The sequence below is a fragment of the Python bivittatus genome, unplaced genomic scaffold (genome assembly GCF_059951505.1).
Source record: "Python bivittatus isolate LINGU-HERP-01145 unplaced genomic scaffold, Pbiv_v1 ctg000790_np1212, whole genome shotgun sequence".
Taxonomy (NCBI): Eukaryota; Metazoa; Chordata; class Lepidosauria; order Squamata; family Pythonidae; genus Python; species Python bivittatus.
The window spans coordinates 6,462,386-6,487,543 of NW_028277110.1; the positions used below are offsets into that span (position 1 = coordinate 6,462,386).

Here is a 25,158-nt window from a genome sequence, read left to right on the forward strand (position 1 = left end):
CCAGAGTAGCCTGGATGATTTTGCCACGTGGCCAGGTTGGCTGAGTACCAGGTAAGTAAGTGCAGAATATGTCTAGTATAACATTCTCTGCCTCACACAAGCAGTGCCCAGTATTTGTAAATCTGATTGCCGTTGTGATTTGAAAGACTACTCCAGAGTAACCTGAAGGACTACCTGGGATACTGACTCTTTGCTGTGCAGTCCTTAACTTTTGGTCTCTTGCCTCCATCCTCTAGAACCATAACCTGGGCTTGAGCTGGGCTGGCTTTGGACTTCAAATACTTTTCTATGGGTCTCCCTGGCTGCAAGAAACCCATTTTGGAATTTGATCTTGGAGTGTGTAACTCCCTCTCCTGGACATTCACTCCTCCTTTGGACCCTTCATCCTGGACATTCACTCTTCTCCCTCCCTTCTACTCACCTATTTGCCTCTAATCTTTCAGCCACCATACAGTGGGCACCTCTCCTCTCTTGCCCTCATGCCCTGGACAGAGACTGCGCTTTTCTAGAAGTTCTCTACTTCCCTCCTTCTGCCTCCATAATGGCTGCTAGGATTGGTTCCCATCATATGAAAATCTAAAACTTGGATTTACAAAATTCGGTTGTTGCATTTACGTACGTACTATGCTAAACTCAAACCAATAAAGCATATTATGGCTTAATATAATGGTTCACATAACCCACTGAAACAATGGTTGGGCTTCCCACATTTTGAACCAGATTATGACCCAGGGCCATTTTTGGCTAGTCTAAAATATTATGTGATCCAATCCCCAGTCTTTGTCCTTCTAGCCCAACCTTTTCTCAGACTCCCTCCCAACCCCTTCCCTTCCCCTGCTCTTGCAGGTATTTGAAAGTTGGAGGCAGGTTCACCAGATCAGTCAATAAACCTTTTCTCTTTAGCACTGGCATCAAAATCAAATTCATATGATCAAAAGTGTGGCCCCTCCCAAGGCACCTCTGCAGAGTGACCTCTATAACTGATGCATTTTAGGAAGAGGTCCCTTGACGATCCCAGCACTGCCTTACAAAATACACATGTCCTCCTTTGGCCATTCGTTCAGGCACTCACTCAAGCCCATTCCAGTCAGCCTGGCCTCGGACCTTTGGATAAGGCAGCCCACACAAGGCCAAGTGTGACTGTTTAGCAAACTGGGGGATGAGGGTGGAAGAGGACTTGACTACTGTTTGCAGAACCATACCCCTGCTGCCCCCCACCCCCCCAGTGATCCTTAGGCTTCAGCTCAGCCAGGTACAGAGAGGCAAGAATTAAATTTTAAAGAAAAAATAATGCTCATTTCTAGATGAAGACCATAGTTTGATGGCTCAATTCAACAGAGCATCTTGGGAACACTAACGTAAACAGTACCAAGAAAGATTTATTTAATCTTCTTTAGTGAACTGTAAAGTGCCTTGCTATGGCAAAAAATGTTGATCTGATGGGTAAACATTGTCAAATATAAATGCTGCACTCAAAAATAAGTGTTTAGTCCAGAATGTAGTATTTGATTACTAAACATTGCCAGTGGCATCAAGCTGTAGAGAAGACAGCCACTTTGATGTCCCGTCAATCTCTTACACTATCCAAATCTCTGCATGTTTTTTATTTATCAAATCTATAGGGCTACCCATCTCATTAAAGGTGACTCTTTTAAGTTGAAGGAGTTTTTAAAAAATTCTGATTAGTTACTGTGAGAAACAATTAGCCTGGCAACTAGCAAGCCTGAACAGCAGCTGACGTTTCTCAGAGATGCTTCTAAAGTGCTTCTGATACGGTTCAAGTATTAGATTTGGTACATGGTGTACATTTACCATATATAGAGTTTCATATTACATAGTTTCACGGGAGTGGAGAGAAAGTCCTGACATTTGTAACTCGTTGAAATTACTATTTTATGCTTGTGTCATTTACTCAGTGGGGAGCTTTGATTGCCTTCCCAGTTTGTATAGATATTCACCTATAGAAAGTTATATCTGATAATTTGACAATTGCTAGTTATCTTTTTTGCTTTGAAAGTTTTTATTTCTACCTTTCTAACAGAATAGTATTTGGCATGGGTAGCAGTAAAGGGGAAATTCTTCAAAATACACTTTGTGAAAAATGCACAATAACAATCGCACTCCAGAGAAATAATCAGCAGTAAAAACCAGGACAATGGTCTTCATAGCCAGGAATGATCCTAATCATTCACTGCATCTCTCTAACTTCACATCTATGGAACTAAGGATTTGTCCTCTCCAAGGGATTGGTTCAAATGTGAATTGGCCTACCAGTCTAGAAGAGCCAAGGTTGGGCTTGGAAGTTAAGCAGGACTGGACTTGGTGTTATCACTTGGAAGGAAAATCATCAGGGCCAGATTGCAGAGATGTGTCCCTGTAGTCATCACCAGTTGAGCTCGACTTTGTTTTACTAGATGAGATAAGTCTTGCTCGTTCTCTGGCTCATGGTATGGCCACCGGGTGTGCCTTTCCTTGTTACATATGTGGGTTCCAAATCAGAGCACATCACAGCCCGGTGTAATGGGATAAACACAGCCACCAACTGATAGATTTGGAATAGGCTGCTACTCTGGGATTTCACAATCTTTCCCCCATCAGTTCTATCAAGCAGTGAAGAGTTTTCCTTGGAAGCAACAAACATACAGTAGTCTTCCTAAGTCTTCTAAGGCGAGCTCCACAGATAACAATTTTTTCATCCCAATTCAGGTTTGTTGCTTGAAGCTGCAGATTTTGAACACAGAATACCTTTCAGGGACCAGTTTTATACAACAACCTAAACTAGGGCTAAAATGAAGCTGTGTTGTGCATGGTTAAGTGGGTTGTGATGACCCAGTGATTCTTTCCACGTATTGTGTGAACTAAACTGTCATATTAAGCCACAGTATCCTTGAATTCGTTGGGCGCAGCAAGTTATGTGAACCTGGAAATGGGGTTTGGTTGGTCTAGGGTGAGCTCGTTTTCAATACGGAAAGCAAGGACCATCCCACTTTTGACAGGATCAGGATAATATTTGCGTGGCATGTCATGCACTTTGGCTACTGTGTGTTTTGCTTTTCCACTTCCAGTTCTCTCCTGACATCTGAGACCTCCGTGGGCACCTGGACGGTCAGGCCATCCATCCATTTCTTCACACACACCTGGCAGCCAAGACGAGACCTGAAAGCAGATGCAAATATCTGAATTTTGGTGTCACTTTCCTAGCATGTAACAGCCTAACCTGTTGCCAGGGTTTACCCCCTGCAGCAGGGCAGAAGGCAGGGCCTTTGGCTTCCCTTATGAACTCAGCCTGTAAATGCAGCTCAAAATGTCGCTTGAGGTGAGGGACATCCCTCTGTTCCATCTTCAGAAGCCATGTGAGCTGAGGATTACAATCAAAATAAAAATCCAGAAGACTCTAAAAAGGAATGCACAGGCCAAAATGGTCCAGAAAATAGCTGGTTAAGCAAGCTTTTCTTTTCTCTAGACAACTATGCTTCCACTTGTGCAAGGTTGGGCAGGAGACCGTATGATACCTTCTAGACCTCTCTTCCTAGATGTCGCAAAGCTGACTGAGCTCTCCAACAGCCTGGGCAGCTGGTCCGGCATTGCTCCCCATTAAGGCTGTCTCTGGAATCGTGGAGATGAGCAACTTGCATTCTTGTTTTAATTTAAAAAATGGCCAGAGCGCAGAGTTGGAAGTGGCTGTATTTGTCATGAGCCACGAGTCTGGCTCTCACCCTGATTCTCACAATGTTGCTCCACAGGCCGCTCCAGATCAGCTGGAGCAGTCAGATGAGGAGGCGCGACCCCCAAGCCCCAGATCCAGACGCCCGCAGAGGCGAGCGGAGCAGCGTCAATAAGGAGACTCCGCGCAAGGCAAAGGGGGAGGCCTGAATCCTGGCAACCAGCTGCCAGCCCAGAGGTTTACGTAGCTTGCTTTGCCTTTGCTCTCTGTTGGAAAACAACTGTCTGAAAACCTAGCTCGTGTCCTGTGGGTTTCCTGAATTCCCGACTTCTGGACTGGCTGACTACCCAATGTGGCTTCGTGACTTTTGGCAACGTAACTAGACTACTCTTTCGCTTCTCGGTACTTTACTTTGCTAAGTCTTCGATTTACAACTTGTCTGCTGTTATCTGCTTCTGCTCCTTGGCAACTGCATCTGCTCCCATGACACAGAACAGAATTGCCCGCCCGTCCCCTTTCCAATGAACCCAGAATCACAGGGGAAGCAGGACCGGGGAAGGGGCGCCACGGATGCTCACGTGTCAGTCAGTCCGTAGGCCAAGTCTAGCATGTCCAGCTCATCGTCACTGATCTCATCCAGCTGTTGAAATGCAGCTTTCTCGAAGATAAGGTGGCAAGTGGAGCAGGCCAGTGTGCCCTCGCAGGCCCCTGTGGGAGAAAAGAGGCAACCGTCACCAGAAGCTATTCGGTGCTCATTTTGTGTGCTGGCTGCAGTCAGAAACAGAAGCATCTCCTCTCCACGCGCTGAATTTTAGAAAGCACTGAAGAAAGCAAGTGGTGCCAATACTGCAAGGAAATACAGGACACATCACAGGATCGGTTGGATGGAGCTACGTAACATATTCCAGTTATGAAAGTTAGAATAAATTCAGAAACAAACTAGGGTTTGGTTACTGCTCCTTCCAAGTTTTCCTGGCCACCTGGGTGTCCAAATGCTGAGGAATGTTTCTGCTTTGTCTTTTATGCTTCCTGCAGAAGGAGTAGACAGGTGAAGCAAACTTAAGTAAGCCCTTGAATGCTTAGATGTGGGCGTACGTCTTGCGGCGGAGGCACATTGAGAATATCGGAAGTATGTGGTGGGTGCACTCACAAAATGGCAGCCAGAGGAGACGACCTATTCACCAGATGGCTCCCTCGCCCTAGCAGGCTAATGAGAAGCACTCTTTTACCAGAAGAAGAAGGAGCTCCTAATATACAGTATTTCAACCACCCGAGTTGAAGATTTGTGGGACCTACAGGCGTTCCTGTAGATGAACATGAGGGCAGAGGCTGGGGCTCTCTTCGTTTCACAGCATGTTCGATTCCCGTTTATTTATTGATTCCGGCCTCTTTGCTGAGGTGCCTTATTGCCTAAGAAGGGCGCTTTTGCCATCTGCTTTTTGTAACCCCCTTAGAAGTGGGAGGATCTGTTTTGCTCATTTTTTTCCTTAGGAAAAGAAAACCCAAACAATTGTAGGAATCAGTTTGCTGCCATCTCCCGGTGAGTCTTTTTTGCTGTAATGTGATACATCTATTTATTTATTTATTTATTTGTTTGTTTATTTATTTGTTTATTTATTTATTTATTTATTTTTGCATCCTAGCAGGAAAAGAGAAAGATGCTCAGCACATCTTTAATCTTTATCTGTTAAGGAATTGATTGTAATTTCCTTGTTTAATTGTTGTGAGCTGCCCAGAGTCATTGAGAGTCAGGTGGCATATAAGTTTAATAAATAATAATAGTAAAAATCATCACCATCAGTCCCAAAACATCTGGAGCACCCCTTGAACACCATCGGCATTGACAAAATCGCCACCGATCAATTGCAAAAGGCGGCTTTACTTGGAACAGCTCACATCCTGCGATGATGCCTTTAACACCATCAGACAGCAACATCTGCCTCTCCCAGGTCCTTGGGAAGGACTCGATACGTGGATAAAAAGGCCAAACCCAGTCTAAACATCTGGCTGACTGTGTGACCCGCAATTTACTGAATTTGGTTTTACTTTGAGTAACACCAAAGAGCATAGACTTTCACAGGTATATCTAGGCTTAGGAAAAAAATGCAGAATGTTCAAACTGTGGGTGTTAAATGGATTTGTTTAAGCAATTTTGTGTGTTTCTAAATTTGATCCAGTACTCTTAGTTCACATTGCTGGGAAGTCCAAGAGAAAAGAGAAGAGGTATAGATCTCAGGATGTGGGTGTTTTTTTTTACAGAATGGTCTGGATAACAACGTTGCTGACTCCTAAAATAAAAGATTATTGGTAACCAATAAAGTCTGAAGAGAGAAAGACAATGTCTCACCACTGACCAAAGCCATCGATGTTAATATTGTGATTTATCACCACCTCCAGCAGACTTTCTCCTTCTTTGGCTGCGACTGAGTATTTCTCTCCATCCCGGTTAATAAAATGTAGCCTCACTTTGTCTGTAGAACTGCACAGGGAAAGAAGAAACACAGCACACGTTCGGAGGAAGCTCAGGTGCTTCCAAATGCCAGGTGACCACTGGTCAAACTTGACAGTCAAAGCAGTTGCATGTAAAAATGGCCATTCCCATTTGGTCAAAAGTTGAAAGCGTTCCTATATTTTCTGTTAGTTGGTTGGAACATAGCCACTTCCTAAAGATAGTGGGGCAGTAAGTTAGCCATGGACCCAGAGCCATTAAGGTATCTATAAGGTAGGAGTTGCGCAGCCACAAGGAAGAAGAGGTCTCCAGTTTTCCTCACCTCTGAGCAAAACATGGAACAAAATTCAAACTTGGGCCATCAGAAAGAATGGAATAGTTTCCCATGTCCCACACCCCACATCTATGACTTTTAGTCAGTTTGGGCCAAAGAATCCATCCTTTAAACTACTTATATATTGGACTTTGGGGTAGTCCACTAGGGAATTTGGCAGGTCAGATTTCTAGTGAATTACATTGCACAATATCAACCATGATGTATCAGGAGAACTGCAGGATGGTGACACGGTCTGCATGAGCAAATCCTGATTTTCTGACCGTTTCTTCAAATATCTCCATGGAGAGTTCAGCTGGGGTCCCTCAGAACTTGCTATTTGACCTCTGCTATTCTCAGCTCTTTATCCATCTCTATATTTCCAATGACCTGGATATTTCTGCTTGGAAACTTCAGGGTCATCAGATGTGACTCATCTCCCTTTTCTTCTGTCAGCAACAGCACTCTCTGGCTGATTCTTCCTGTTCACTGCTATCACTGTCATTCAACCTGCTGAATGAGCATAGACCCTTCGCTTTTGTATCGCTAGCTTTAGTTTCCTATTTTTTCCTTTACAGCGCTACGAAAATAACGTCCTTCCTCTCTGTCTCTTCAGCTGCCCCTTCTTCTGACCATTTCCGCAATAGTTGCATAAGGATTGCATCACAGAACTCGTCAGGAGTGATGTGGGGTTTTTCACTTGTTTTTGCTCCCAGCATATCCATAGGAGAATGAACCCCTGTTGGAACAGCCCAGTTAATTTCTGTTTTTCCCCAGGGGGTGGAGTGGGAGGAAATGTAACTTGTTTTCGAAAATGTACATGGTAGCCAGAGGGTTTGAATTTTCCTTCCTTTTCACAGCAAGAATGTTCAGCTGTTCATAGAAAAGTGAATCCTGATCAGAAGCTGATTCTTGTTGGCACACATTCTTGGAATGACTATGTAACCACACAACATTGCATGGACATCGGAACATTCCAGGAAGTGCTGGAAGAAGTTCCCTCTGGGGAGAGCTCTGCATCGCTGTCAATATAGGTTATATTTTGCCTGTGAAAAGGAAGAAAATACTAAATTTTCAGAAGTAATAAAACTTTCCCTATCTCCAACCATGCATCTTGCTGGGTATCTTTTTTTTTAAAAATCTGAATCTGTACCTGCTGGAACCTATACCTGGTCTGCAAATAAAAGGGGTCACATTTGCACATGTCCACATATCTTCTGTATCACGCCTTTCTGGTCATCAACCGTCAAATTTAAATTCCGTTACCAGTGCCCAGCTCTTCAAATCTGAGCTTTGGCTACTAGAACTTGTAAAGCTTCCCTGACCAAGTCAAGCCCTCCCACCACACCCCACAGCTGTCTGATCTGAAATCGTGACACGTTCCTACACCTGAATTCTCTCCTCCATCACCCGTCCAACATCATCATTGCCTGGACATTGCTTCCAACAACTTGCTTCCAACTTGGCTTTCTGAGGCCTCCATAAGTTTAGTTCAACTGAACTTCTGTCTGTAGCTCACTCCCATAAGGAGAGGAATGACATTTTGTGAACCATTTAATTCCCCTCTAAAGCCACCTCTCTTGCTTTCTCCAAACCCTCTGAAAACCCTGTGTCCTCCTGCAGTTTCTTATCAAGTGTGCACCATGTACCTTCCCTCTGCCTTGATTTCTCCCACTCCCTCAATAGTCTCATGCAGAGACATTGGGAGTAGAGAAACTAAGTGCATACACTGCACAGGTTATGGCCAATGGACACTACCAAGCCATGGGTTTGCTATATGTGAAGAACCTCCAAGTCAAGGAACCATTCTCCTCTCACAGTTTTGCAATTTCCTTATGTCCATGGAACACATCTCCTCCCAGCTCCCAAAATGGCAACAGTGTTCAGTGGCTGCCTGCTGGCTGGGATATAGTAATCGTTTAGGGTATAAAAGCAATTAGGGTATAAAAGCAATTTCATTGCAAATCATTAATAAAGAAGCTCAGAACGTTGTTATCATCAGTTCCATCCATACATACATTACAATGTAGGATGCTTTAATGGAGTGATTCTGGACTCTGGCATTGCCTCTGAAGTACAATGGTTTTTCTGTAATAACTCTCTTTATGGGACACGTCGATCCCTCTGTTTGCCAGGCAGTCCTGCTCCTTTGTGCTTAGGTCATCCCACTCCCTGACCTGTCCTCTTCGGGGACGGACTTCCTTGACCCTTGCCCGTTGTTTCAGCACAGCAGGGCTTTCTCTATCTTACATTTTTCAGCCCAAGCACTTAAAGAGAAGAGAGGAAGACCTGTTCAAGCCAGGGCATGTCATGGGAATAGCTCAGGTTCCCACTGTTTCTGCTGTACAGTTATCGAACGTTTTTTTCTTTATTTCCATATACACATATTTCCTCCTCTATATCTCATCCAAATGTGTTGGGCTACAACTCCCAGCAATCACATCTGGTGGAGCAATTGGCAGGATGGAGTATGTTTGGGAAGGTTGCTGCAAACAACAGCCACATGATTCTCATTCTAATGACATTATAGATGCTTCCAGAGTTTTTCTCAGTGGTCAAAGACAAATTCCCAATAATCTACTTCTTCAAGAACTCTCATATCTAGTCAGCAAAACATTCTGGATGACCACCGGATGGCAGCAAAGGATTGGAGTTTTCTATATCTCTTTGCTGCCATCTAGTGGTCATTAGATCCAGGCAGCCCAAATCTGGTAGTCCTGAATGTCCAAAATTGCCTTCCTTGCTCCAGGGAGTCCTGGGAGAAGCAGACGTGCTATGGAAATGGATTGTGGTGCCTTATAGCCTTGATTTATCATTTCTGGCAGGAAGAAAAGGACTTGGTATGGGAGGAAGCAACGTTGACTTAAGCAGGAGCTGAAACTGCCACATCACCTCTGCTTACGAGCAACGTCTTTGATGACTCAAATAATGACCTTTACAATTGATTAAAAATCGTCCTTGGAGTCAGGCTATATAAAATACTTGGACATATGGGGGATTATTACCCACGAGAAAAGGGAAGAGCCAAAGCTCACAGACGAAAGCTTATTCTTTACATGCAGAAGGTCCCAATCTGGGTCAGGCAAAGCCCTGTTGGGTTGCCACAGGTTGGAGGTCCGCATCCTGAGCTGAGAGGGCTACAATCTGCAGCTCCATCAAGTTCTCTTCGACCATCCTTCTGCAGAGGAGTGGACCACAGCCAAGCTGTGCAACAATCCTCTTCCAGATTTAATGCGCGCAGGATTGTAACAGACTCTCTTGTGAGAAGATGCCTGGGAATTAGCATAGAATGAAGAAGAATAAAAAATCATTGCAAGCCCTTGTAGAGCTTCCCCACCTCTTGCCCTTTGGAATGGTTAGACTGCAACTCCCAGAATGCCAAGCCAGCTGGGAGTTGGAATTCTGGGAGTTGTGGTCTCTTCACAGCTGCAGTCTAGGGGAGATTGGCCACAGCCTGCTGCACTTTGACTATAGTTTCCAACTGTGCCATTTGAGATCATTATGTGCTGACACCGAATTCATTTTTCTTCATTACAGTTTCGCCTGTCAAAAATGGTTCCAGCTGCTGTCCCAGCGTTCAAATTTCAGTCAGCACAATTTAATGTTTGCACATTTGAAAGTTCCTGTTTGGGCACTGCTGCATTTGAGAGACTTGGCCGCTGAGCAGGATCTAATTAAAAAAAAACAAAGGAATGGAAGCGACTATCTAGCGCCTGCAAATAATTTAGCTCTGAGAGATTAAAAAAACAGTATTTACACGGGGGCAAAAATAGTTCAGACCCAAGGACGGACCAGCTGAGCTCCGAGAGGAAACAGTTTCTCCAAGGAGGGGCCTAAACTAGAAACACCTTTGCTGCTGGTTTTGTTGGGGGGGCATGAGCAGATGGAAGAGGACCCCTTTAATCTGTTAACATTTGTAAACTTTAACCTAGTATCCCACTTACATTTTCTTTATTGTCAGAGGACTCTAAATTTGGGGTTCCAAACAGACACCCAAGGTCAAAAGTGGCCATCCAAAGGCTGAAAGCGGGTGGGGGTCCCCTCCCCATGTCCCCAACCTCTCATTTGAAATCTGACAGAAGGATAAAAGCCTGAAATATATGGACAGTAATAATATTACCTGTGTCTAATTAAACTGATTTAAATTAACAATGGTGAAGCTGTCGTGGCAGGCTGGCTTGCCACTCAGAGGCCATTGCACTCCCCCATTGCTAAGTGTATACATCTTCCTAAGCCATTATTTTTTAACCATGGTTTACTTAAAATAACCCACATTGGGCTGGCATCACACAACATGCTAAGCCAACCCAAGTAACCCATAATTATGACTTTATGCAACTGCAAATTAGGCCATCATGCAGTTTGTAAATTGTAGTTTATTCATTAAACCATGATTAAAACAATCCAACACTATTCCAGACTAGCAGCCACAGATGGAGAGTGTGGAAAGATCAAGTGTGGTCCAATTTGGGAAGGCAAATCGTTGCTCCCCAAAGTGGAAATGGAAGCCATGGTTTAAAAGATGTTGACATCAGCTGCTGTTCTGATGGCACTTTAGAAGGATTCCCTTCAAGGTTTGTTTTCAAGATAAATCGCATAGCCTTGGCATGGCCTCTGCGCTGCTTCCTCGGTTCCTCAGGAATTGCAGCCTTGGGAAAGCCCGCCCTGTGCAGCGAAAGGAGGCCCCTTCTCGGGTGCTCACCCAGAAGTCCTCGCATGTTCTGGAGTTACTTCGCTGCCCTTTCAGTCATAGCCTAGGTCTGGGTGGTTTGTGAACTGCCAAGCCAACATAGTTCTAACCCCCCATCAGGGCTTCTGTGCCCTCAGCAAGCGCTGAAGAAATCCCACAGGGGCTTTTCCAGGCTCTTGGTAAGCCCCATTTATCAGTTGCGCAGGTTTGTATCTCTTGAATTATATCCCACCTTTCTTCAGAAGGTCCAGGTGGTGCACGTGGCCCTCCCTCCTTCCCTCCTCCTATTTTTCCCCAGAACAACAACCCTCTGAGGTTAATTGGGCTGAGAGTGAGGGTCTGGCTCAAAGTCATCCCAGGAGCTTCTGTGGCTAAGGCTACACTTAAACCGGGTTCTCCCTGTTCCTAGTCCAACATTTTCATCACTGCACCACCTTTGTTCTCCATGATGTTGCCAGCAATGAACAAAGGACTTTGAACATCTGAGCCTGATGGAGCTGGAAATCTAGGTCTGGAGCAAGGAGATGCTGAAGAAGGAAGAAATCCCTCTGGGGATGCAACACACATAGTTGCTTGTACTTTAGATTGGGAAGAAGGTGCAGGTGTTGAGCAAAGCCAGCCAAGGGAGTATCACCATTTACTCCATGTTTCAAGGAATTAATCCTTATTTAGATGTAAATGCAATGTTCCTTTTCAGGTTAAAGAGGATATTTTTCTTAGGGTTTTTTTTTTCCTGTTTGCCCTGTGTAGCAATGAACATAAGGCAAATAACAGCTTTAATTTGACCATCTTTTTGATGGGGCACTACTTAAGCTAGGTTGTTCATGATGAGAAGCATCACTGAAGAAATCAATTAGGAAATTGGTCATAATTAATCCCTTAAGGCCCATTCATTTGAATGTGACTTTGGACAAAGTTCATCTCAATGCTACCTGTGAATTCTAGAAATCACTAGTGAAGAAAAGCCATTTATAAAGATATTAAATAAAAGAACATGATGCATCATGATACAGTCCAATGGGGTCCACATTCTGGCAGAGGTAATACATGACTTTCTTCAGGCCTTCCAATGGGCTCTGTATGAGCTGTAGTTTGTTAAATAGGGCGGGTAAGAGGATGGGAATACAGCGAGGCAAAGTCTTCCCCCCTCCTGCTCTTGATGTCCTTGTTTTAGGATTCTGCTACTACTTGTTACGTAACATGATGATCTCCAATCCTTACTTTGACGATTCTGTGGTTAATTTGGCCCAGAAGGTTAATGTGGCCCATTTCTCAGAGGTATCTCTTGGCTGGCTGCTACCGGCACCCCACCTTAAAAGGCCTTTGCTGTAGCACAGTTGGACGAAGCATCTCATCTCAGGTAAAGAGAGCTCTGTGATGAGCCCCCACAGATTTGTTTGGGTGGCCAGAGAAAGACTCTTTCCAAGTTTTAGTGGGCAGTTATCAATGAACTATGATTTACATGGTGTGATTTTTCTTCCAAAAATATTCCTTATGGCATTTTCATAGCTCTCGGCTTTATAGCATCCTTACAGGTTTTTAATTGCCTTAGTCAGGTCAGTGGAAGGCCAGTGGAATCAGGGGGTAGGAAAGTTTCTTGTAACTAAAGCAAGAAGCAGCTGTGGAGGGTAGGACCTTTCGCCAGAACGACCAGTACTGACGTTCATTTCGGGTCCTCCGGCAGAGTCTGGAGCACAGGGGGGCCGTCCGGTTTGCTGCAGCCTCAGGCCCCGCTGGGTTCAAGACACCCAACACTGAAGAAGTGCCTGAACATCTTCCCACCCACCCGTTTTGCAGAGCCTCCAGAAAGCGAAAATGAGTAAGACGTTCCTTACCCCTTCTCCGCAGGGACGTTGTGAAGCTTCTGGGTGTAACCGAAGCATCTCCCCGGCTGCAAGCTGCCCGGCGCCAACCCGGGATTACCCCTCCCCAGGGCTCCGTGTCCAGAGGCTCCAAGGCGAACTAGCTTGGCAATGCGCTGAGCCAGCATGTTGCAGAAGCCTTGGCTGTCCTGAGGCTTCAAGGTTTGCAAAGCAGGCACTGGCTGCTGAAGAAATATAAGGAGAGGGGGCTGAGGGTGGGAGGGAGCCCATCAGCCCAGCCCACCAGGGAGGGGAGGCTGCTGGGACTGGAGGAGAGGAGGGAAGCCACCTTCAGCCCCCTTGAGCATCACTGCTTTTGGGTTATTGGCTGCAGCATCTCTTCTCTTCTGTTGCCTCTCTCTGGGCATTAAAATCACAGCAACAGGCCTATTTCAGCCTAGAAGGGTCATACAGAAAGAGGGAATGTGCTTGGTCTAACAGAAGGGTTTTAGGAATTTTCTTTCTTACTCAGCCGGGTAGAGGGGTGCCAGTGAGCGTATGCAGAATGCATTCCGTTTACCACGGCCAATCAATAGTAAACGTACACGAGAAGGAACTTGCCTGTGGATACCGAGAAAGTCAAGAAAGTATTTCAGTATGGAAGGAATTATTGGAGTGCTGTTGTCGGGGGCACTAAGCAGCCACTGAAACTTGCCAGATGTAGTGTTCCAGCTGATGCATTAGGACTTGCCAGCAGCTCCGCACACACAATCGTTACTACTGCTTATTTGTGTAACTCCGTCCCTATAGATGCAGGGGTTGAGATGGGAAGCAAAGAAGGCTTCCTGCTTGGGGATCTTAGACCTGGTACTTTCTGCATTCCCACGCACGCAAGCAGCAAATGCAGGAAGGGTATCAAACATCTGGTGGGCTGCTTGGTCCACCTTGGTGGCCTTGCCTGGGACAGAAATCTGGACACGGAGATGCAGTGCTTCCCCAGCTGTGCTTTCTCCTCCGCTTCTGCAGTCCTTCCGAAGCATTTCTTGGAACGGTTGGTGTGGCGGAAGGACGAGGTCACTTTCACGGGTTCTTAAGTTCCCAACAAGGATGCCCAGAACCCAAGACAGAGAAGCAGCTTTGCCTGAAGGCCACATCAGTGCGCATTGCTCCTGTCCTTGAGTTGCCAGAAAAGTATGTCAGCATGACCTATGCTACTCCCATGGCTGAGCTTTCCTGGGCCTCAACAACAAGGCCAAGGGGGGCGGGGAGGGGGCAAAAAAGCCAAGATTTCAGCAGCAGCCATGTGATCAAAGCTCCACTCCGTTTTTGCGTGGGTTACAAGTGGTGCTGCCCTTACAGGCTTAATCGGGACAGTCTCCGGCCAGCAACTGGTGCATTCCCTGCTTTCTGGGTTCCCTGCCGCCCAGCACCACCTGCTGCCCAGAGGTACAACCACCAGTCTTGCTGCCTCAGGTGTGGTGGGCAGGCTGGTCTAAAGCAGTTACCCCAGCAGGAAGTGTCAGTCTGGCAGAGCTTAATCGCACATCACAGACCATCCCCTTGTTCATCCCGTGCCCCTCCAGTGCGCCTTTTACACCCCACTGAACAGTCAGCAGAACTTTTTCCCATAGGACTCTTGCTCTGTGGAGGAGTCCAGCTGAACTTCTGCCATGGGTCGAAGGCTGTAGGATGAAGCAGGAGAGAGCTTTGTCAAGTTGTGTTCCTGCTCTAGGTAGAAGACAGCTCCCTCCCCCTCCTTCTCCTCCTCCTCCTCCTCCTCCCACCAATTAATCAGTAGGAATGAAATTTATTTATTTATTTATTTATTTGTTTGTTTATTTATTTCCTAAGATTTATTACCTATTTCTTTCTTTATTACCTCCTGGGAGAATAATAGTCATATGTCAATTTAAAAAAAAAAACTCTGGTTGACAATTCTACTGCATGCAAGTCAGCTTTTGGCGTGTCTCACAGCCCAAGACCACATGGAGAGAGAAGCCAATGTCCAGGGACCAAATGGGGGGTGGGGGGCGGGCAGGGGGTGCCCACAGCAACTGAAATGGCTGCTAGGAGCTTAGGAGATTCCAACCTCTGACCAGGTCAGCCATGATATCATTGGTGAGGCTTCACTGATCGCACATATGGCCAGATTTTTTTCAGGAGAAGATGGGAAATAGATTGAGGTGAAGACAAACAACTTCAGCCGTTTTTGATTGGGAGGGGATGAAATGGATGCCACAACATGAGGACCTCTCCCTTAAGAATAGGCCGTGGGGCAGGATGAAGGTGAGCCCAGAAATCTGGTGGGCGAGTTACATCATCAGAGAAACATTAGTATTTTCTAGCAATAAAAGTTTTCCTTCTAGAAGACAGATTTTGCATCCTTCCTACGTGGAGGCTGGGGGGCAGCCAGAGCCACATCTACCTGCAAACCACTTTGGTGGCCCCTAGAGCCCTTTTAGAGCCCAATTCCCCCCCCCCAAAAGTGAAGTTTTTCCTCACCATGTTGCAAAGGAAGCATTTGAAAACTACTGGATACTGCAAAGCCTAAAATAACAGCAGTTCAGAAAAACGAAGGTGAGCGCAGGAGCCAAATTCCTTTCAAAGCCCAGGAAAACACCCCGGTCTGGTCAACAGGTGCTTCGTGGCTCACTCCACTTTGTGTCATCAACCTCTTCCTCTCAGATGTGTTCAGCACCATGTTTGCGTGCCCAAGGATGCTCCCCATCTTGCTGGTTCAGAAAGTGAACGGAGGACATGCTGGACGGGGGCTGGCGGGGACATTGGGAATTCTGAAATGACATCCCTGACACGCATTTACAAAAAGGCCCCCTTGGGAAGGTTGCCTAGTATAAAAGAGCCATCGCAGAGCACGTGGCCCATCGTTGATCTGAAGACAAGCTGGCAGGGTTGCTTCCTGCCCTCCCTCCAATCCAGGGTTCCTCAACCTCAGCAACTTTAAGATGGGTGGACTTCAACTCCCAGAATTCCCCAGCCAGCCACGCTAGCTGGGGAATTCTGGGAGTTGAAGTCCACCCATCTTAAAGTTGCTGAGGTTGGGGAACCCTGCTCTAATCCACTCATCACCTGAAGAGGACTCATGTGAGAAGGCAGATACTCACCTAAATTAATGCAGAAAAGAACATCTTTCCAATCAAAGCTATCGGACCATGAAGAAATCTGGACCAGTGTAATGGCTCCATTTGTTATCTTTCATATGTGAAACATGTAAACACCTAAACGCAAATGTTGCAGATGCCGAAACCAGTGGGGTTCACACAACCTGCTAAGGCATGAACCGTGGTTAACAAACCATGATGGCAGAGGACAAACAGGGCTAAAGGCTGCCTGAGGTGATGAAGCCAGCCAGCGATAGCCGATAATGTCCTTAGGAGAAGACAGAGAAAAATACAACCGCCCGTAAACATGACAAGAATTCCATCTGTCAGGCCCGCAGTGCAGCGACCTTATCATGCGATGCAAAGGTTAAGAGGGCATGCATTTTTTGTGCAAAGACAGCTTGGCAGCCTTGGCCCTGGGGCTTGTCAGTGCAATTTACGGCTCGGACTTCCCACTTCACATGCCTCCTCCTGCTGTGAGGGCGGGAGAAGCTGCTGCGTTTTCTTCTGGACACACCGAGGTCTTTGAGGCAATCCGGATTTCTTGGTTTGGAAGAGAGTGAGATTGGGGTGGGGGGCAGGTTCAAAGAGAGGAACGGTGGGTAATGTGCGTGCCCCCACGCACACATGCAATCTGTATCGCCCAGAAGATGCGGAATATGCCATTTTAGAAGGGGAAGTTAGACCCCGGAGGTCCCTGGTGATGTGGCTACATCGCTTTAGACTTTGAATGGCTGTTCTGCACTGCCTTTGATCTCTGCATTACTGTCAGAAATAAGATGCCACCCGTGTCTGAGAAGCACCAACTCCCCCTTGTGCTCCTCCGTGCCCGGCACCACCATCAACCCAACCTAGCCTGGGTTCGGGGACATGAAGCCCGGGATCTTCTTCCAGTTCAGCCTAACTCCCCGGGTTGCTCTTTCTTGAGTATCCCCCCATTAACAGCTTTTTCCCACCCTTGAAACAGGTAAACGAGAACTCGGGGCTGATTCGAGGTTCTGAATAAAGTCAGCCTTTAACTTCCTGGCCAGCTTTTCAAGGGTTTGGTTCCCCAGCTGCCCTGAGCAGAGGGATGAATTCCTTCCACATTGTGTGCAGGCCTGGACAATCGCGTCAGCCTATAGAAAGGGGTGTGTCGGGGAGCACTAAACTGCTCATCTCGTGGCAAGCCTTGAGCGGAGAGATACGGGAGACAAATGCGGCATGGAGCCTGCGCCAAGGACGCTGGCAGGCGAGCCGCGTCCTCTCTCCATCCTGGAATGTGGGGATAGCGGTAGCCGGTCAGGGATGACCGCCAGAAGGAGGGTGCCGTGTTAGGGTGTGTTCTTCAAGAGCTGTGGAGTAGGGGGAACGTATATCCTTACCCGCTCCCCCCATCGGTTTCCCACAGCCCTGGAAGAATTTCCCAGGACCCCTCATGCCATTGGAAGTGTTTGTGTTTCTAGGCTTCATGGCCATGTGGGGGGGGGGGGAGTGGGATCTCCTGAACAGGGAAGTGCCAGAACTGAAGCTCTTTAAGGATTCGGTCCAGGCAGGAAACACCCCCGTTTAAATTCCCTTTGGCAATGACATTTGGGGACTTGAAGCCCGGGATCTTCTTCCAGTTCAGCCTAACTCCCCGAGTTGCTCTTTTTGAGTATCCCCCCAGTTAACAGCTTTTTCCCACTCTTGAAATAGGTAAACGAGAACTCGGGGCTGATTCGAGGTTTTGAATAATTTTAAGTTATCCTGAGACAAGAGGTGGAGGCGATGTACTTGCTAATAACGTACATTGTCACAGGCGTGTATTTCCCAGAGGAAATCATCTGATCGTTGGTTTTCCTTTAGTCTATTTCCATCAATAAAAAAATAAATATTTCCAGGCCAGTTTGTGTGCATGGAAAACTAGCCCCCTCGCCCCGCTCGCCCCGGCTGCTAAGGCTGAAAAGCAAACCGGCCGGGCCTTCTGCCAGGCTGGGGATGCCGTGAGTAACAAGAGAGATGCTGAATGGAGGCCAGGAGGGTTGGGGAAGGACTCTCTTGTCACGTGCAGCCGCTGTTCATTTTCTTCATGCCAGTGAAATCCTTGGCCAACAGGCTTGAATTATGGAATGTCTTGCGTGGAGGTGGAGTTGAAGGCTGGTCGCTCAGTGTGATCAGGGAGTATACGCATGCATGAGAATAAAAGGAAAGCGTAGTGAATAATTGAACGCTGAGCGAGGAGTAGGGACCAGGATGGGTGATGTCGCCTCGGTTTTTTTTACTGTATTTACAGATCAGTGTATAAGGATGCTTGTGGTGATGCTAGAGGCATTGGGGACTTGAATGTACATATATTTTTGTATGCAAACGATACCGCCTCCCTGGCTGAGAACCAGAAACATTTGCAGTCACCATTAGGTAGACCGTACGATGCAGCGAAGAGAATGGAGCTGAAAATTAATGTTATCGAGACAAGATTGTTGTGTTTGACGGGGAAACTGGGATGACCATAGCATTAATACATGAATTTGTGAACCCTGGTTGAACTTTTACCCCAAATAATTACAGCAGCAGCGCTCAGCCACTTGCTGTGTGGGTAGACCGGGTGCTAGTAGCCCCATAGCCAAAATGGGAGTGAGGAAGCCAAGCCACGCTGAGAGCAAGCAGAGGAAATCAGTGGGACAGAAGCCGGTCCCAGAAGAAGGTCTCAGCGTGAGCAAGAAAACTGCTGTGTGTCACCGGGGCGGTGGGGGGGGGCAGATTTCAGGATTTTGCTCCAGCCCAGGCCTTTCCTATCTAAGATAGGATAGGAACTGCATCTAAAAAGAAGGCAATGAAAAAATGTCGGAGATTTAAGGGACACATCCAGGCAGTTTTCCCATCCCACTGCTTTTCTCCAACTTTGCAGTCTAGCAAGCAGACCTGGAATTCCTGGTGGCCTCCTATCCATGCCCTAGAGATCAGCCCAGATCTTAGCTTATCTGACCAGATAAGGCACAGAACCAGTGATGGCTTTGGAATGAGCTTACATCAGGAAAATCTATGTGATGAAGGAGAGCAGCGTTTTTCAAAAGATTCATGGGCACTTTTGACAGCAACATAAAATATGGGAAGATGCAGAGACAGGTATTGTATAGAAAATGTTGGGAATGGATTTGCATGGACTTTGTAAACATTCCCACTTAACTGGGACATTGCCTATAGCACAAGCAGTAAAGCAGGCCAAATCCGCCCCGTTAGTGGTATCTGCATTATAGAAATAGAGCCAGGAAGAGATGGGTTGGTGTGGTTTGGTTAGGATAAACAGCATTTTGTATTCCACATCTCCTTCAGTATCCAAGTTAATTTTGTCCAAGTTGGGGCAGTTCAGATTTGGACACTCTGGTCTTGTATTTGCATGTATATATTTAGCGGCTGTCAGGAAATAAAAGCATTTTTTTTTTTATCCCACCTTTATTATTTTTATAAATAACCCAAGGCAGCGAGCATACCTAATGCTCCTCCCTCCTCCTATTTCCCCCACCACAACCCTGTGAGGTGGGTTGGGCTGGCCCAAAGTCGCCCAGCCGCCTTTCATGTCTCAGGTGGGACTAGAGCTCACAGCCTGGACCTTCACCGCTAGACCAAACTGGCTAGTCTTTCACCTATTTGGGCCGGCTCATTCCGAGATCTTGAATTCACTTTTCTGCTGATGTTCTAAATGGGGGATATTTAAATGTATCTCTGTTTTTTAAGAAGAAACATAATACAAAATTACAATAAAAGTACAGAAGAAAAAAAGTTCATTATCTTACGGAGCATGAAAGCACTGAAAAAATAAAACTTTAGGAAAAGACAGGCTGGTAGCATAAATCTGGAGTTTTGCCTGAAGAACTTGTGCTCCCTATGAGGGGAAGGAGAGTTTCCAAAATGCATCTGATAGCAGTCCAACAGTGGTGCAATTCACCTACAAAGAATCTTGATTTTGTATGAAAAATGCCCACGTAAAAGGTAATTTTAGAGTGCCCTCTAGTGGCCCAAGGTTGGATATTCTTAAAGAACCATTTTAAAGTTTCCTGTTCCTGAAAAACTGATGTGCTGTGCCTACCACCTTCTTTTCTCAACATTAAACGTGCCTGTCTTTCCTTAGAGAATTTTTTCTAGCCTTTTTTCTACTTTCATTTCTGCTTCTAACTACTATTAGATCTTTTTCCCTAGTGCAATTATTAAATCAGTTATCTCGCATCCTATAACAAGGCATTTGATTTCTATTTAACTTTGCCTGTGTCTTTTTAAAATGCCATCGTTGTTGTAGCTCTGTTCTCTAGCCTGTAAGACCATTTTGAATGTTTCTTGTCTCCTGGCTATCCCACATTCATTTCTTTTGCAAATTTGTTATCTGCCTCTCCATTACACATATTGAAGAATAAAGGGCCCAGGGACCAAGTCCAGTTTGATGAAGAACCTCTAATGGAGCCCCTTTGAACAGGCTGAGCCCACTACAGGCAGGGCAAGCAATGCCCAGTCCTGAGCCTCCTATGGCCTGGAGGCCTTTGCTGAAAATCTCTGCAGGTTACCGGCCTTTTTGGAGGAGAGGAAATATAGAAAAAGTGAAGTGTGGGCTCAAAAAATGGAAAAGAAACCAAATTACTCCCAACACTGGGGAAAAAATATCCTCATGCAGGACAGAGGCCCACTGACTGCGCCCCTGGCACCTCTCCAAAAGCTTTGTGGCCCCCAGCAATTAAAACTTGCCCACTTCTAACCAAAGCTTTACAACCCCCCAATGAAAAACTAAAGTCACATAATGCACAGTTAGCACCTTCTTCCATTCACTACCTACGATGCAGCCATGGCAGAGATACAGAGGCCTCCTCAGGTGAGGGCATGGCCACTCGAAAGCCCATGGGAGCGCCGAGCCCCTCACTTGGGTGCCTAAAGTTGGGATCACACCAGCCCCACCCGAATGGTCAGGTCAGCTGCACATTTGCTGAACGCCCCCACCCTCCCGCTCGGGTGCCTGGAGAACAGGATGCGCCGGTGCAATTTGTCCCGCCTCCTCCTCCTCCTCCTCCTCCTCCTCTGCAAGCGAGCTTGTGTGAACAGCTGGAGAACCAGATGTTGGTGATAAATAATCAAGTGCTTCCATGCCTTGCTCTATGACAGGAAGTGTGGGGGGAGGACATATGGTTCAGTGGGATTACTTTAGTGCAATACTCTTTGAAGAAGCGTCCCTCTGCCAAGTTCCATTCTGAGTTCTGGCAACCCAAGGCTGTCCCATCCAGCAGAGACGCTGCTCTGCTCGTGCAGCTTCCGGGAGGACGCCACGGCCCTGCAGGAGAAGCTTCGCATCAGGGCCCCGCTCTAGGCACACGGGGCTCCCCACCTTCTTGAAAGATCCGTCCCGCATTACGTGCAAGAGCTGCGAAATCCAGCCCTGGAGGAGGCTGACTCGGAAGCAAACGCTGAGAAGAGAAGAGGCCAGAGGAACACAGAGGCGCCTCCCTTGGTCTAAACTTTATTGGCACTGATACAAAGAACAGAGGGTGGATTTAATAAAACACCTCTGGACAGCAGGTGTCCAAACAGCAAGGGTCCGGGGGGTCTCCGCTTCCCTACACAGGCTACCTTGCAGGCCCCCTCCCCTGAGAAGGCTGGTGTTTTGACATAATATGTAAAAAGAATGGTCAAAAATGAAGACATAATTTACAGCAAAAATTCCAAAACACAAATATAAAGCCAGACAAAAAAAAGAAAGAAAAAGATTAATCGGGTAAACTCCCTCCCCCATAAGGATAGTATTTATCCAGGTATAGCAGTAAACAAATGGGGGAGCGGAGAGGGAGAAAGAACCTCCGTGTTTTCTAACCCAATAATTAAAAAAAAAATCTAAAAATCTCATTGTAATACTGAATGCATCTTACATTAATTTCCTGCAAAATATCTCTTTACAACACAGTATACATTTTCTATGAAGAAGGGAGAACACATTTACCTTCCCCCTCAACACTTCTGAGATTAATATTTTCTAATCATGCATAGCTAGAAAAGAGCATGAAATCAATACCATTAGATGTCACTGGAATACATAATACTGGTTAAGATCGGGGAAGAGCTGAACCAACTACGCAGGAGGCGAACTCGCGGCCAGCGGGTGGGCTTGTCCTGTTCCGGAAGGACTGGACAGAGGCACCCCGGAGCCCGAGGGCCGGGACGATGCAAGAGCAACCTCGGAGGCACTTTCGCAGGGGAAAAGGCCGTGACTCCAAGCATGCCGCTGGCAAGCTTAGGCTGGAAGGAGATAGCCCAGGAGCAAAGTCAGCACCACGAGTTCGAATGGTGACTCGGAGGAGCTCTTTGGGGCGTGGAAACCAGAAAATGGTTTCTTTAGAAAATGGCATTGTGTATTTTCAGGGGAGGGGGAGGAGGAGGAGGAGGAAGAGGAAGGGGTGATTGGCCACCTCCTCTCGTCCGTCACTTTCCAAAGGCACTCCCAGTCGGAAGGAGGGGAGAGAGGCAGAGGCAGAGAGGAGCAGCGCATTCTGCCTGGGTCTTCGGAAAAGGCGGCTGCTCGCACTGGGACGCCTCTCGCTGCAAGCGGCCTGGCTCCCCGGGCCAGGGTAAAGGTCCGGCACTTGACGGGGTGCTTCGGAACAAGTGTGGGAACCCTCGGGAACCCTGCACGTCTTCTCACCACCCTAGTGGAGTTGACTTCTGCCCGCTCTGCAGCCAGCACTATCTGGTGCTGTTTCAGAATAACACTTCTGGGATAAATGCAAGCAGAAACTGGGGTGTGTGTGTGTGTGCGTGCGTGCGTGTGTGTGCCGGAGGAAGGCAGAGAAAGGCCACAAGTGTGGGGGAAGATTTGAAGGAGCCCAAGAGTGCTAAGACAAGGGTGCCCCGGGGCAGAAGAGTAGAATGGCTTTCCTTTGAATGAACGTGACGTTCGGGAGAGGAGGCAGAAGACACAGTCCTCAACCCAAGTCCGACCCTTCCTCCATTAATGGGAACAGTCCCAGGACAGGAACTCCACAGCAGAGTCGGCCTAAAAAGGGAGCTACTTTGAACGGTCGCTAGCAAACCGGCAAGCAGCTGAACCACCGAGAGACAGCTGAACGGTCCTACGAGCAAAACCGCCTCTTTTCTCCAGATCCAAAGAGCTTAAGGCACTCCGAGGGAAGCGGTCTGGAAACAAGGACACACCGCCCTCTTCTCACAAGAAAGCAGCAGAAACGGCACCTTTTGAAAACCAAATCTAAACTTCCTAACAGTAGAAATGGCTGGCAACATGGAGATTCACACACAAAACACATCTTTGTGGGAGGTTTTTTTGGTTCTGCATCACTGGGACTAAGAAAATGAGAAAACGTTTCCTCGGCTGTTACGCTACTGGAAGGGGGGGTGTAAGTGTCATTAAGGCACCATAAGGTATGTCTGTGTGCACGCGCCTGTGGGAGATGCGCCCTAAAAAGCTTAGTGGTGTAGTTCTGCAGCCGTGCCTCGCTGCTTAGGGCTGGCACAAAACCTCTCTGAAATGCCTGACTACGTTGGCAAACTGAGTGGCAACAGGTCTGTGGCCAAATTTTTTCCTTTTGGGGAAGACGACAATTCTGTGGCAAATCCGCTCATAACATGGGAAGAAGGGAAGCGTCCAGTTTTGTTCAACCTCTTAGTAAGGAGTACTTGGAAAAATTTAGGAAGACCAGAGGGACTTGCTTGGTCTGCTGAACATTTTGCTCTTTGGTGCGAAGAGGGGGGAAAGGCACATTTGCAGTCGCCTTTCGGTGCTCTCTCTCTCCACAGGGACTTCTTCCCAAGCAGAGCATCAAAACCAGCCTATCTTTAAAAGCAGAGGCCCCTGCCTAGTTAGGACTGAGCCAGGCCCTGGCTCTCCGGCCTTGGCAAGTGAGGTTAGAGGTGGGGAGAGGCCCTCGGTTAGACATTGGCCCCACCGTAAACTCTGTTCTGGTGGCGGCGGCGGCAGCAGCACTAATGCACTTATTCTAAGCAATAGAAAGCGTATGATACTTAAGCTTGTCACCCGCCCTAAACAGAGGCAGGCCACAGCCGTCAGAAAACTGCAATAATAAGGCACAACTGACTTTTGCTTTTTCTTCCTGTTTGGTCCTATTTTGGAGATCAGCACAGGAGGCTGACCTGTTCACGCTCCTGTAGCGGTTCCAGCATCGCACATTTGCACACAGAGGGAGGGAGGGGGGGAGGGGGGAGGTACAGCAGAGGCTGGAATGACTACATGGACTCAAATTCGTCAATGCGCTGCTTGGTGTTGCCCTGCCGGATCTGGCGGAGTGTCTTGTACTTGTCACGGCCCTGCCGCATGTTCTCTGCGTGGATCATGTCGTTGGCCGTCTTCTTGGTGTCATCCCGCGCATTGGCCAATTCGGATGTGAGCGCCTGCAGGGGCAGCAAGGGAGAAGGAGGAACGTCAGCCACCCGATGCGTGAGCGCCATCCGGGTGAAACAAGTCCAGGACCTTTCTAGCCTGGGGCTGGTTCCTGTTTTCCTTTCGGCGTAAGGCCTCGCCTCATTTATGCTTTCCCTGGATCCTACCACAGTGCAATGATCAAGAGTTGTTTCCTGCTGTCAGAAACACGGTTGGCTAAAAGGGGATTGGCAGCCTGGGCGTCTAAAGGGACATGGCATCTCCCCTCCCCTTTTGCTAGAATAGAGCGGCGGGGAAATTAATTCAGGCAACTGAAGCGCAACAGAGGCCCAGTTGATGCTACCCGAGCTCAAGCGGGCAGAGCACACTACCTTGACCGCCTCCCATCTGACGACCTCCGGTTTCCACCGCCCCAGACAGAAACGGACATGAGAGTTAAAGTCCGGCGTATCTCAGGGATCCCAGGCTGAAGGAGGCTGGAGGAGGAGCAGACATCCCCCAAGACTCCCTGCCTTCCCTCCAAGCAGCCGCCTGGATGGTTTCTTCCTCCTTCCCATAACATCAAGGACATTGTGTAAATGCACAAGTGTGAGAAGGCGTCCCTGTGAGTGAGAACCTCGACCCCATGACCTACGGGGGGCAGCTGCTCACAGAAAGTGGGGTGGGCAGCATGTTGCTGCTGCAGTCCCACTGCCTAGACTGGGCAGGGCAATTCTTAGGCGCCCAGGTCCTACCCCCATGCCGAGGCTATGTTGGTGAAATTCAGCAGCCAATAGT

At 47.4% G+C, this 25,158-nt stretch overlaps 2 protein-coding genes across 2 annotated transcripts in view; both read right to left on the reverse strand.

Annotated features, from left to right (window-relative positions):
• Positions 1 to 2,067: 2,067 nt before the first annotated feature.
• On the reverse strand, positions 2,068 to 13,106 carry LOC103068267 (adrenodoxin-like). The gene is made up of 4 exons (XM_025171604.2): positions 12,952 to 13,106; positions 6,019 to 6,143; positions 4,243 to 4,372; positions 2,068 to 3,156 (listed from the first exon to the last, which is right to left on the reverse strand). The coding sequence occupies exons 1-4, from the start codon at positions 13,104 to 13,106 to the stop codon at positions 3,036 to 3,038; spliced, it is 531 nt and encodes a 176-aa protein (XP_025027372.2). The 3' UTR covers positions 2,068 to 3,035.
• Positions 13,107 to 21,481: 8,375 nt separating this feature from the next.
• MSN (moesin) overlaps positions 21,482 to 25,158 on the reverse strand; it is a 60,306-nt gene continuing 56,629 nt past the window's right edge. The window contains exon 13 of the mRNA XM_088129250.1: positions 21,482 to 24,392. Coding sequence (XP_087985376.1) covers positions 24,228 to 24,392 — 165 coding nt within the window. The 3' untranslated portion in view covers positions 21,482 to 24,227. The remainder of the gene's footprint in view (positions 24,393 to 25,158) is intronic.